The 11,045-nt window shown below is 37.7% G+C and overlaps 1 protein-coding gene across 1 annotated transcript; it reads left to right on the top strand.

The window, feature by feature from the left end:
- Positions 1–1,676: 1,676 nt before the first annotated feature.
- Positions 1,677–9,946, top strand: LOC146318193 (D-serine dehydratase). Its single transcript, XM_084732997.1, has 10 exons — positions 1,677–1,809; positions 2,918–3,073; positions 3,178–3,307; positions 5,213–5,363; positions 5,460–5,640; positions 7,074–7,192; positions 7,316–7,442; positions 8,549–8,611; positions 8,694–8,799; positions 8,987–9,946. The coding sequence occupies exons 1-10, from the start codon at positions 1,739–1,741 to the stop codon at positions 9,074–9,076; spliced, it is 1,194 nt and encodes a 397-aa protein (XP_084589123.1). The 5' UTR covers positions 1,677–1,738; the 3' UTR covers positions 9,077–9,946.
- The last annotated feature ends 1,099 nt before the right edge of the window (positions 9,947–11,045 follow it).

Below are 11,045 nucleotides of genomic sequence, written 5' to 3'. Positions count from 1 at the left end.
ACATAAGAATCACACATACTTGCACACACATATGCTGTAGTTAATAACATGTACATTGGCAGACAAACCTAAAAGAAACAAATCTGTAAACATGAATTCCAAATAAAGCCTAATGTGGTGACCCCAACATTGTCTTGTGTGTTTGCATGATATATAAATGTGTTATACGTTTTTGATCCATGTGCAATTTGTCATTAAATCACTGCTGCCTTAGCAGCGAGGAAGTAGCTCTCAACAGTGATTTTAGTAAAGAAAATAAGTATAGAAAAGCAAAAATATAGATAATAAATTTCCACACTTTGGGATTTTAATTTTTATCCCCTACGCACAGTAAAAGAAATTATTTTTATTCCAAAGAAATTCTCTCTGCTCTCTGTAATCAAGTGAGCAAAATGGTGTTTGTTAGGGATGATAACGATTAAATGATGATCAATTAATCAGTCATCAAGAATCTGGTTGATCAAGTAATATTTAATCAATCTAATATCAAAAATCTTTTAATGAGCATGCTCCCTATTTTATCTGATATATAATTATATGTGTTTAATATGTAGGCCTTTATGTGTTTATATGTTTCACAAGCTATGTATTACTGTTAGAGACTTTGGTTAAGGAGGGGACAAAACACATTTGGTTTTATCTAGTATAAAAAATGTAATGTTTTTTTTTTTTAAATAATAGGTTTAATAATTAACTGATTAGTTGATCAATAATGTTACCAATGATCGATTAAGAGGTTGCATTTCACACCCCTGTTTGTTCATCTGGCGCCCTCTGCTGTACAAACATAGAAATACAAAACAGCAAATTCAAGTATATTCAAACTATTTTCAAATTTCAAAACTTTTATTCAAACTTGAAAAATCATTGAGATTTCCATGGTTTCCAGGTCAGTGACAGACAAGTACAGACATCTGAATCTATTACACTATATAATTCTGATAGTCTACACTATATTTTGTAGGTAATATGTGTACATTTTTTAACCCCACTGTATGTGTTTGACAGCTTTAGTTTCTTGTTAATTTGCAGAATGAAAAATAAATTATGTAAAATCAACTAATAAATAATGATATGTTAAACTGCCCAGATGTGTATCAAGTAGTTGAAATTACCCCAACCTTTACCACTTTCACTAATTAGAAGAACAAGAACAAAAGTGAATTATAAAAATGAACTATGTCAGTTCAGTCTCTTTCATTACAGGGTCCTGATATAGACCCTTTTCACAGCAGCCATTTTGACATGAAATAGTCAACACAGTGATACTGATTAAATTTCAGTTCCATTCAGGTCAGACTGAATCAGGATGCTGATATTGTGCATGTTGACTCACTGGAAAGGCTCTGCTACACTAAATGGAACGGGACATAAATCCGTATCATTGATAATTCCTGTTTATACTGACTTGTGAATATTCTTATGTCATAGCCATCAACTATCAATTAGTTTTAAGTTAGTGGTTGGAACCTAGAAATATTTGGACCTCATTAAATTCACGGACACACAGCTAATGTGCAAAGTATTTACAGAGAGCGGAGGGATATACTTCAGATTTCATTTTTGTACACCAGTCGTTTTTGCTTGTTGCTAATACATTTACACTGTGGTTCTGACACTTCCGCTTAACCAAAAGATCTGAATACCTCTGTCGCTTTAAATGTGTAAATCACGGCATCCGGTGAGGAAGTTTGACCTCTCGAGGACACCGTAAGCATAAACATATATACATGTATATATGTCTATGACCGTAAGTACCGTGACTACAACGTCGCACACACTGGTGAGGAAGAAAATAACTGCTGAACGGTGAGTCAATTTGCCTGAGAAATACGAGTTTCATTCTGAAGTCCGTTGACGAGATGGGGTCCATATTGAAGAATTAGCAAAGTACATTGTAACGGAGTCAGTGACACGTCTTGTAGCCGTGGGATGCTACAGTAACGCTTAAAAATAATACAGCAGAAACCCTCTGAAGCTGTTTGAAACCTTAAAAAGTTATATTGTAGGATGACCTGTTGTAAGTTACCTTTGGTATGTTAGTTTGGTTACTCACTTTCGTTCTTTATATCGAGTGTGAGGGTTGTTTAAACAAAAAAACATGTTTTCACAGTTCAAAGGTCTCTTCAGACCCGACGCGAGTATTCAGACACTTTACTCGAGTCAAAGTAACCGGCGACACTCACTGTTGCAAGTAAAAGTCCTGCTTTGAAAATCGTTCTTTAAAGGACAAATGCAAAATCAAAAATACACATTTTCCCCCTAGCTTGTAGTGCTATTTATCCATCTTTTTTTGGTGTGAGTTGCAGAGTTATGGAGATAATCAGCCTTGGTTATTTCTGCCTCTCTTCACTATAATGGGTCTAGATGGCACTCTGCTAGTGGTGCTTAAAGTGCCAAAAAAAAATTAATTAATTTAAAAAAAAAAATGCATCTGATAAATTCAAAACCAGCGTCTCTTTCCAGAAATCATGGCCTACTTTCTTTCTGATTGAAAGAAAGTAGTTCCTACATTTTGATTTTGGAGTGAACAGTCCCTTGAAGTGTGTAGTCAGTCCAATCCAATTTTAATAAGAGAAATATACTTAGTATTAAAGTATTAAAAATAAATATGGTCATTGCACAAAATGTCCTTTACATACTAAATATGGTCTATTTTATCTGGATTTTACCATTGTAGTTGGTTGAGGGGAAAGTGATCTTTAGCTGTTTTATAGGACTGCAATGAATAATTATTATGGCCATTAGTTAATTGGTGATTGATGGCTTGTCAAAATTTTGAAAATGGTGGAAAATCACAATGACCCAGAGCCCCAAGGCACACATTTACAATGCTTGTCCAGAGTTGAAGCCAGTCATGCACAAAAATTTAATTGCGCGAGAAGTATCTGTGTGTGTGTGTCTGTGTGTGTTCCAGTGCATCTATTATGGAGGGAGAGGCCCTGTCAGCCCTGTGTACGCCTGCTCTGGTGGTAGATGTGGACAAAGTGAAGAGAAATGCCCAGAGGATGATCGAACGCTGTCAGAAGCAGGGGGTCCAGCTCCGGCCACACATGAAGACCCACAAAACCCTGTATGCACACATGTACATACACACACAATACACAATACACTCATACAGGTCAGATATGTAAGGGTACTGATAAGGTCTATGTGTGTGTGTGTGTTTGATCATAGTGAGTGTGCTGACATAATGACGGGTGGATCACGGAGATGCATTGTGGTTTCCACGCTGGCAGAGGCCTGTTTCTATGCCGACCACGGATTTGATGACATCCTCTATGCATACTCTCTTCCCTTTGATAAGGTTGTCTCAACTCACACCATATTTTGAATATGTAATGCAGTCACACTGGGAAAAGGATGAATAAATTATTAAAATCAAACAGGTTTGAAAACATTGTATCTTAAAATCCCCATGATGAGTGTTTGTCCCATGAAGCAAGACATTTTTACATGTTACAGCTGGAAAAACCATTAATGATGGCTGGATTCCATTTAGTCTTCTTCACTGTCAGGGTCCTGGCATAGTCCTTTTTCACAGCAACCAGTTTGATATGAAATAGTAATGCAGCCTCCAGCCATTTCAAATTTGCTATTCTAACTGCTCACTTCTGCTCTTTTTTTTTTACTTTTTACTTTTTTACTTTTTTTAGAATTCCAAAGTCACAGTTTATACATAATTTCAAAATATATGTTACATATTTCTGTGTTGTGTGTACTAGTGTGTTGTATGATTGGGAAATAGTTTACAATTTTTGTAGCAGGCATTACTCATGATGCAGGGAAAACACAGGTGAAATGAATTAATTTAACTAATAAATGACAGCTGTTGTGTTTAAGCACACTAAAGAGAGCAATAATACAGCCCTGGAGCTGACACGTTGTTTTTTTTCCCTTAAGATTGTTTTTTTTTTGGGGGGGGGGGGGGCATTTTTTTAATTTGACAGGAACAGCTGAGGAAATGATAGGAAAGGGGTTAGAGAGAGGGGGGGCGACACACAACAAATGGGCTGCAGGTGAAAACTGAACTGGTGTACGCTGCAGAGGACTGACAGCCTCAGTGCACGAGGTGCATCCTCTACAGCTGAGCTACAGGGGGGCCCTGAATGCAGCATTGTTAATGTTACTGATTATACCTTTGCTTTTTCTGCTGTGACACATCAAAATGTCTGCCATGAAAAAATGATTATCTACTGTACTAAACTAAGAATATCTAAAAATCTGTTATCAGCAAATGTTTGATATTTTACTTGAAATTTGATTTTTTCTAAGTGACTGAATCAAACGATTATCAGTGACTGACTGAGTCATTTATTATTATGAATATCAACACGCGGGTCAATGCACATTTATGTGCATAATAAAGTACAAATGCTTGACTTTTCAGGAATTTGTACTGGTATCTTTACTTGAGTATTTATTCTTTGAACAAGTTTTACTTTTACTCCCTACATTTTAAAACAAATATCTGTATGTTATACTCCTTACATTTTAAAAACGGTCATGTTACTTTATGCATACATTTTAGGTGAAGTATTGATTCTAATAATCCTAGATCAGGTGCAGACTCTTCCTCTCCCTCCTTACACTTTGCCAAATGCGGCAAAATGCATAATAACAAGTTCAAAATGAAATTGACTGACAGCATTAGATTCTTTTTCAAAGTTTCTCTAGATATTGCGGTGTAATCATCATCATGATAATCTGATATTGACCCTAACCCTATCCCAAACCCTTGGCCAGGATATTTAGGTCGTCCTGTAGAGATGAAGGAATTTCTAACAGAAGAAAACAAAAAGCTGAATTAGACCTGGAGTTTGTTCTTGTGTTGATCACAGTGTTTCATGTTTCTTTGCTAAAATTAATGTTCATTATTTTCATTCATAGTCTTTGAATTATATTAATAAGACATAAGTTTTAGACATTTTTCAGGATAGATGGTAGAAATGTCCTTCACAGGGCCACTTTTTACTTCTATACTTTGATTTACATTTCAGAACCTGAACTTTTTCTTGAGTAAAGAAGTTGAATCAGTACTTCTGTCTTTACCTGAGTCTTTTTTTAAACATGTGTCTGTAGTTCTACTGGAGTAAAGAATGTGTGCACTTTTGCCACCTCTGTTTCTTAACTTCTTAGTTTAATATTGTTAGGTCTTATATCCTAACCAGTCATATTCCAAACGTGTGTGTGTGTGTGTGTGTATTCGTAGGTGGAGCGCTGTGCAGCCCTGTCAGAGAGGCTGGATCTTTTCCAGATTTTACTCGATCATCCTCAGGCTCTGGAGCAGCTCAAAAAGAGACCCCTGAAAGATGGTCGGCTGTGGCATGTCTGGCTGAAACTCGACTGTGGCAACGGGAGAGGTAAACACACATGAGAACTGGACACATGTCATCATCATCATCTACTGGGCTGTGCAGGTCATCACCTGCTGACTTTCTGTTTGCTCTCTGCCATAGCTGGAGTCCTGCACTCAGACCCTGAGGCGCTCACATTGGCTCAGGCCATCGCCAAGACAGAGGGCGTGGAGCTAACAGGAGTGTACGCTCACTGTGGAAACACCTATAACTGCAAAGGAGTGGAGCAAATACAGGCTGTCGCCCAGGAAACCACCACCCTGACTCTGCAGTTCATGGAAAAGTATGACAGAAGTGAAAAAACATGAAAATGGAAGTAAAGGCCAGTCATGTCATAACCTGACACAGAGAATTTTAAAATGCATGCAAGATTTCAGAATTTTTAAAGGAAGTTCAACTGTTTTTTTCCCCTGACAAGTTGTTTTTTTTTTTTGCTTCACAGAAATCTTGCTTTATAGCCATGAACGTAGAAGAAAAGAGAGTAAGGTTAAGAAAAAACGACTTTACTCTGTAAAAGTATAGAATTAGATTAAGCGAGAATATAGGGAGAAGGGAGATGAATATATTTAACATAATAAATCATAAAATGACTGATATGTCATCAGAAATCAAGGAAACTTGTTAATTTGACACACTTCTCAGCTGCGGTGTATGGGATAACTTTTTTGCATGCCTGTTTCACATCAGTTAGAGTTCAGATGAATGCAGAATATTCACTAAATGAGTAGGTGTATTTTTATGAGTTGTAAGACATCATTATCAATCTTATAGAAGCTGTAGATGTTGATTACAGTTAAACTAAGCCATATTGTTAATGTTAGTGGAGTCTGGCAGGCAGTCACTGAAGTCAGACTCCAGAGTGTGTATCTTCATATTAGTGGGCTTTTGTTTTGTTGTTTTGTCAGAATAAGGGGCTTAATTTTACATTAACAGACAATTAACAGTCATGAAGAGCTGATCATCTTACAGTGGAGGACTTGTTGTTGACTGTTATTGTCAGTTTATAATGTGCTTGTCTTGCACTCCTGCAGTATTCCTGCAGCCTGTCTGAGCTTCCCCAAGTCTGAGGTGGAGGAGGCAGGGGAAACAACTCGTTTCAACCATAGATCATATTTTAAATAGGAATTCAACCCATTTAACTCACTAAAGGGACTGTAGCACTCATTTTTGCCTGCACAATAAACTACATATTGCCCCTTTAACATTACTCATACGTTGTTTAAATGCACCGTCAACCGCTTCCACTTTCAGCTTAAATTGAAGCTGCTTTAATCCATATTTTTTGATGTTATGATTTATATGATACAAGTAATGCGAAGCATCACTTCCAGCAGGCAGACACAGTTAGCAACTAGGTGTTGAACATAGTGAAGCATTTAGGAGCTAGAGAGTCAGATATTTTTCTCTGGAGGCGGTGAAGCTGAAAAAGGCAATAATAGGGCAGTGAGTATTGGATTGAACACAACTTCATGTCTGCTGGATGTGTAAATAGGCAACTGTTTACTGTGTTACTAATCTGTAAAACCATATTAACTTTGTAACAAGTGGCCTCAAATTCAGTTAATGCAGATTTAAGTTGTATCACCTTATCAACAGTTTTCACAGACTGTATTTTATATCACAACCTCAGTGCACTAACAAGTACATAAGATAATCTATTTATTTCTTATGCTGTTGTGATAGATCGGTTCTGTGAACTTCTCTGTTTTCGTCCAGACTGAAGGCTGCTGGCATCACCTGTAAGTCCAGCATTGGCTCCACCCCTTCCTGTAGTCATCCAGTCAAAGACATGGCACAGCTCAGCGAGGTGCATCCTGGAAACTACGCCTTCTATGGTGTGTGGATGGATGGATGGAGTTGTATCAGTAGTTGCACCAGTTTGTTTATGCCGTTTTCTTACTGAAATTTAAAAGAGTTGCAAATTCAGCACTGATGATGCCGTTGTTGATGTGTTTTAGATGTGCAGCAGTCTTTGATTGGCTCATGCAGTCTGGAGGACGTGGCTGTGAGGGTTTTGACGAGAGTCATCGGACACTGTCCTCACAGGAACCAGCTCCTGATTGACTGTGGATGGACTGGACTCAGGTACCTTCATCAGTACTTTTCACCCCATTCTGAATTTGCTAAATAAACTTTAACTGCTTTCCATTTTACAAGAAAATTATGTTTGTTTTCTTGAGATCATGAGATAATTATGGAGAACTCAGTGCAGTAAATGACATTACGTCAAGGCATAAATGTATAGTTTTATTGAAAAACTACCCATTTATGCCTCGACTTAAAGGATGAGGACTGATGTGAATGTTATCTCTAACAGAGAGACACAATGTCATTTCTTCCTGTGCTTGATCTTGATTGAAGTACAGTCTGATGCATTGATCAGTAATGAGTATTCTGTGATCTGACATTTTCAGCTTATATCAGTTGTGTCAAGATGTGTACTGTACAGTAGCAGTCACTCCTGATCTCTGATAAACATTACAAGTAATAAAAGGAAACAACCTTATGTTCTCTTGTGATGACGGGTTGATTATGTGGTTACTTCAGAAAAATAAAATAATGAGCTTGGTACTTTATTCTGTTGTTAAACTGGCCATATAACATTTAATCTTCATCTTTCTGGCAAGTCCAAATGGTAACACTTTATTTGAAGTCAAAACCAACCGCCTATGACAGTTTCATGTAATGTTTTAATGTAAAGCTAAACAGTTTCTTTAAGTGGTCATTAAAAACTTAAATTAATTTCAAGTTGTCATAACAAAAAGCATTTATTGTCTTGATTAATGTCAAGATGCCGTAACAAAGACATCTTAAACGATGTCAACTTTGCATTGAATATAACATAATTGAATTGTCACTGAATGACAATTGGAGTTAACAGTCACTATTCATAAAGACTTCTTAATGTATGACAGGTGTCATAACATGCTTATGACAGTGTAATGACCAAATATAGATAAAGTTTTAACAAAATAATCAAGCCATGATCTTGCAATAACGGCAATCAAAAATATAATTGCAAGCACAGCTGTACTCAGCTCATGTACAGTTGACCCATGATGCTCACCAACTGGAGCAGGATCATTAGCCATCTTTTTAACTCACCACTACACTACTGTTTTTTTTTTTTATATTGCCATGGCAGCTATGTGTTGTTTTCATGTTTGTTTTAAACCTGTTCTTGTTCTCAGTCTAGATGGAGCTGGAAAACTTCCCACTGGATATGCTGTGATTGAAGGGCACCCGAACCTCAAGTAACAACGTCTACTCTTGTCTCTAGTCCTAATACTAAACTGAAGTGTGACTGACGTTCTGATGAAAGATACTTCCCTGCAGGTTGTTGTCTATGACCCAAGAGCACGGGAGAGTGGAGCCCATCTCAGGACCGCTGGACTACAGCAAATTCCCCCTGGGCTCTCTGCTCACATTGATCCCTTACCATGTTAGTATTCTTCACTCTGGAGTGTGCATACACACATATATCTATATATATATATATATATATATATATATATATATATATATATGTATATATATATATATATATACAGTATATACACATATACATTAGTACTGTGTCATTTTTATTGTGGTTCTCTCCTCGTTTGACTCTGTGTTGATTTTTACAGTCGTGTGCAACTGCCATGATGCATCCTGTGTATCACGTGCACTCTGAGGGCCGTCTGCTGGGGAAATGGACACCAACACGCGGGTGGTGAACACCTCTTCTTTTCTCTGTTCCTCTGGGTAAAAAGACACATATTTATAGTGTCATTCCAAAATTAAAGTGTAGTATTCCAAAATCACCCCCAGGTTGTCAAATACCAACACTGATCCCCAGAAAAGTCCCGAGCACAGCAAAATGGAACAGCCTTCTTCTTCTTCTTCTTCTTAAATCTTACTTCTATAAGATGGCCTACAATTAGTCATGTTTTACTGTTTTATTGTTTTAATGATTTAATCATGTTTTGCTCCCATGTGCTTTGCACTTTCATCTGCTGTAAATTCACTTTTAAATGTATTTTTAAATGATCTTTTGTGGTTCTGATTCTGTATTTCTGGGTCTGTGATTTTTTTAAATCCTCATTATGTAAATCTTTTAATATGGAAAGCTTGGAAAGTGCTATATAAATAAAATTATTATTATTAAAATAATGAGAAAATTAAAAATACAGGCAGAAGGCAGGGTCTCTGTGGATATAGACACCACCACACACTTCTAGTAGGCCAAGTCTTTATATGAGTCTGTACAGGAAAATCCTGCCTGGTATGCCTTTAATAACATGTAGTACTCATCGGAGTCCTATTCCCTCAAATCTTTCATCTGGAGCCTATGAAGGAAATATATAGCAGAATGGTGCTAAGTGATTTAATGGATGGAAACTTAAAGACTTGGTTGTCTCATCATTTAATTACTATCATGTTGCAGTGTTTTTGAAATTACTGTGCTCAGACCAAGATAGCAGCAAGAAATGCCAGGAGGCCGCTGTCAGTTTGTGGCAGAGCCGTTTCTTATGTAGGCTATATGCAAACTATGCAGTTGCATTGGGCCCCTGAAGTCACCAGCGGGCCCCCAAGCAGTGTAATGCAGTGATGATCTGAGTTCAGAAGCATATCCACCATTCAGTAATAGTGGGGAAACTGTACTATGACACATGTCATATCACTCACATGAGCACAATTTGCAAGAATGCTAGCAGCTAGGAAAGATATTTTTATATAATTTTAAAAACATACTTCGCATTTTTATTACAAATCTGTACCTAACATTTAAAATAAATATTTTAAGGAAAATGCTGCATATGTCTCATTTATGCGCATTGGGTAATTGTCGTAATGTAGATTCTGTAAAATCTGTTGGTTTTCAAGAGTTCCTTTCAATGTTTCCCATTAATAATCATCTTCTGTAGGTTTAAACTCCTGGGGTCTGCTTTAGAGGTTTGTTTTGAATTTGAGAGAGAAAACAGAGGTTAAGAGTTTTTTTCCGCTTAAAGTGCACCAGATTGATATATTTAAATGTTAGATGCATGTCCCCTGATCACCTTAAATCACCTTGTGGCTGAGCTTAAGAAGGCTGAAGATAAGGCTACGACTGAACGTCTCAAGTGGAGGCAGGAAAAATACTCACTGCAGGGGGAGATCAGGAAATCAAAAGCATCACATCTGGTTCAGCTTAGCACACACAAAGAAGAGAAGAAAAACCTTGTAGATGCTATGAAGAAGGCCAAAGATCAGCTCGAGAGCTACCGTCTCCAGTGGCAGCGGGAGAAAATCTCACTGATGGAGGAGATGGAGAAATCGAGAGACTCGTTAATGGGTTTGTTTGATGACAGCAAACAGAAGAACAACAAGCTTGTGGTTGCTCTAAAGAAAGCTGAAGATCAGGTGCTGACTGACCGCCTCCAATGGCGGCAGGAGAAATCCTTCCTGCTAGCGGAAATGGAAAAGTCAAAGGCTTCGTTCATGGCCCAGCTTGATGACCAAAATCAACAGATCTCAGCTGCTCTGAAGAAGACCAAGGAGCAGTTGGACAGTCCAGAGGTGCCAGAGGACAAGTCACCCATCCCTCAGGCCACACAGGACCCCAAGCAGACTCCCCAAGAAAACAAGCAGGAGGGTGAGCAGTCAGAGGTGTCCCAGACGGACGGCCTCGAGAACCAGCGCCATAAAAAAACAAAAGAAGAAGAG

This window comes from Lutjanus erythropterus, chromosome 12, assembly GCF_056507025.1.
Source record: "Lutjanus erythropterus isolate fLutEry1 chromosome 12, fLutEry1.hap2, whole genome shotgun sequence".
In the NCBI taxonomy this organism is placed as follows: domain Eukaryota; kingdom Metazoa; phylum Chordata; class Actinopteri; order Lutjaniformes; family Lutjanidae; genus Lutjanus; species Lutjanus erythropterus.
The sequence above is the reverse complement of the archived record's forward strand: the minus strand, read 5'-3'. Positions and strand labels throughout refer to the sequence as shown.

What these genes read in the sequence shown, in the direction of transcription:
- LOC146318193 (XM_084732997.1), top strand. Translation starts at nt 1,739, where the DNA reads ATGTCTATGACCGTAAGTACCGTGACTACAACGTCGCACACACTGGTG. An exon ending in ACTCTGCAGTTCATGGAAAA is followed by an intron (nt 5,641 to 7,073) that starts GTATGACAGAAG and finishes GTTTTCGTCCAG; the next exon opens with ACTGAAGGCTGCTGGCATCA. An exon ending in TGGAAACTACGCCTTCTATG is followed by an intron (nt 7,193 to 7,315) that starts GTGTGTGGATGG and finishes GATGTGTTTTAG; the next exon opens with ATGTGCAGCAGTCTTTGATT.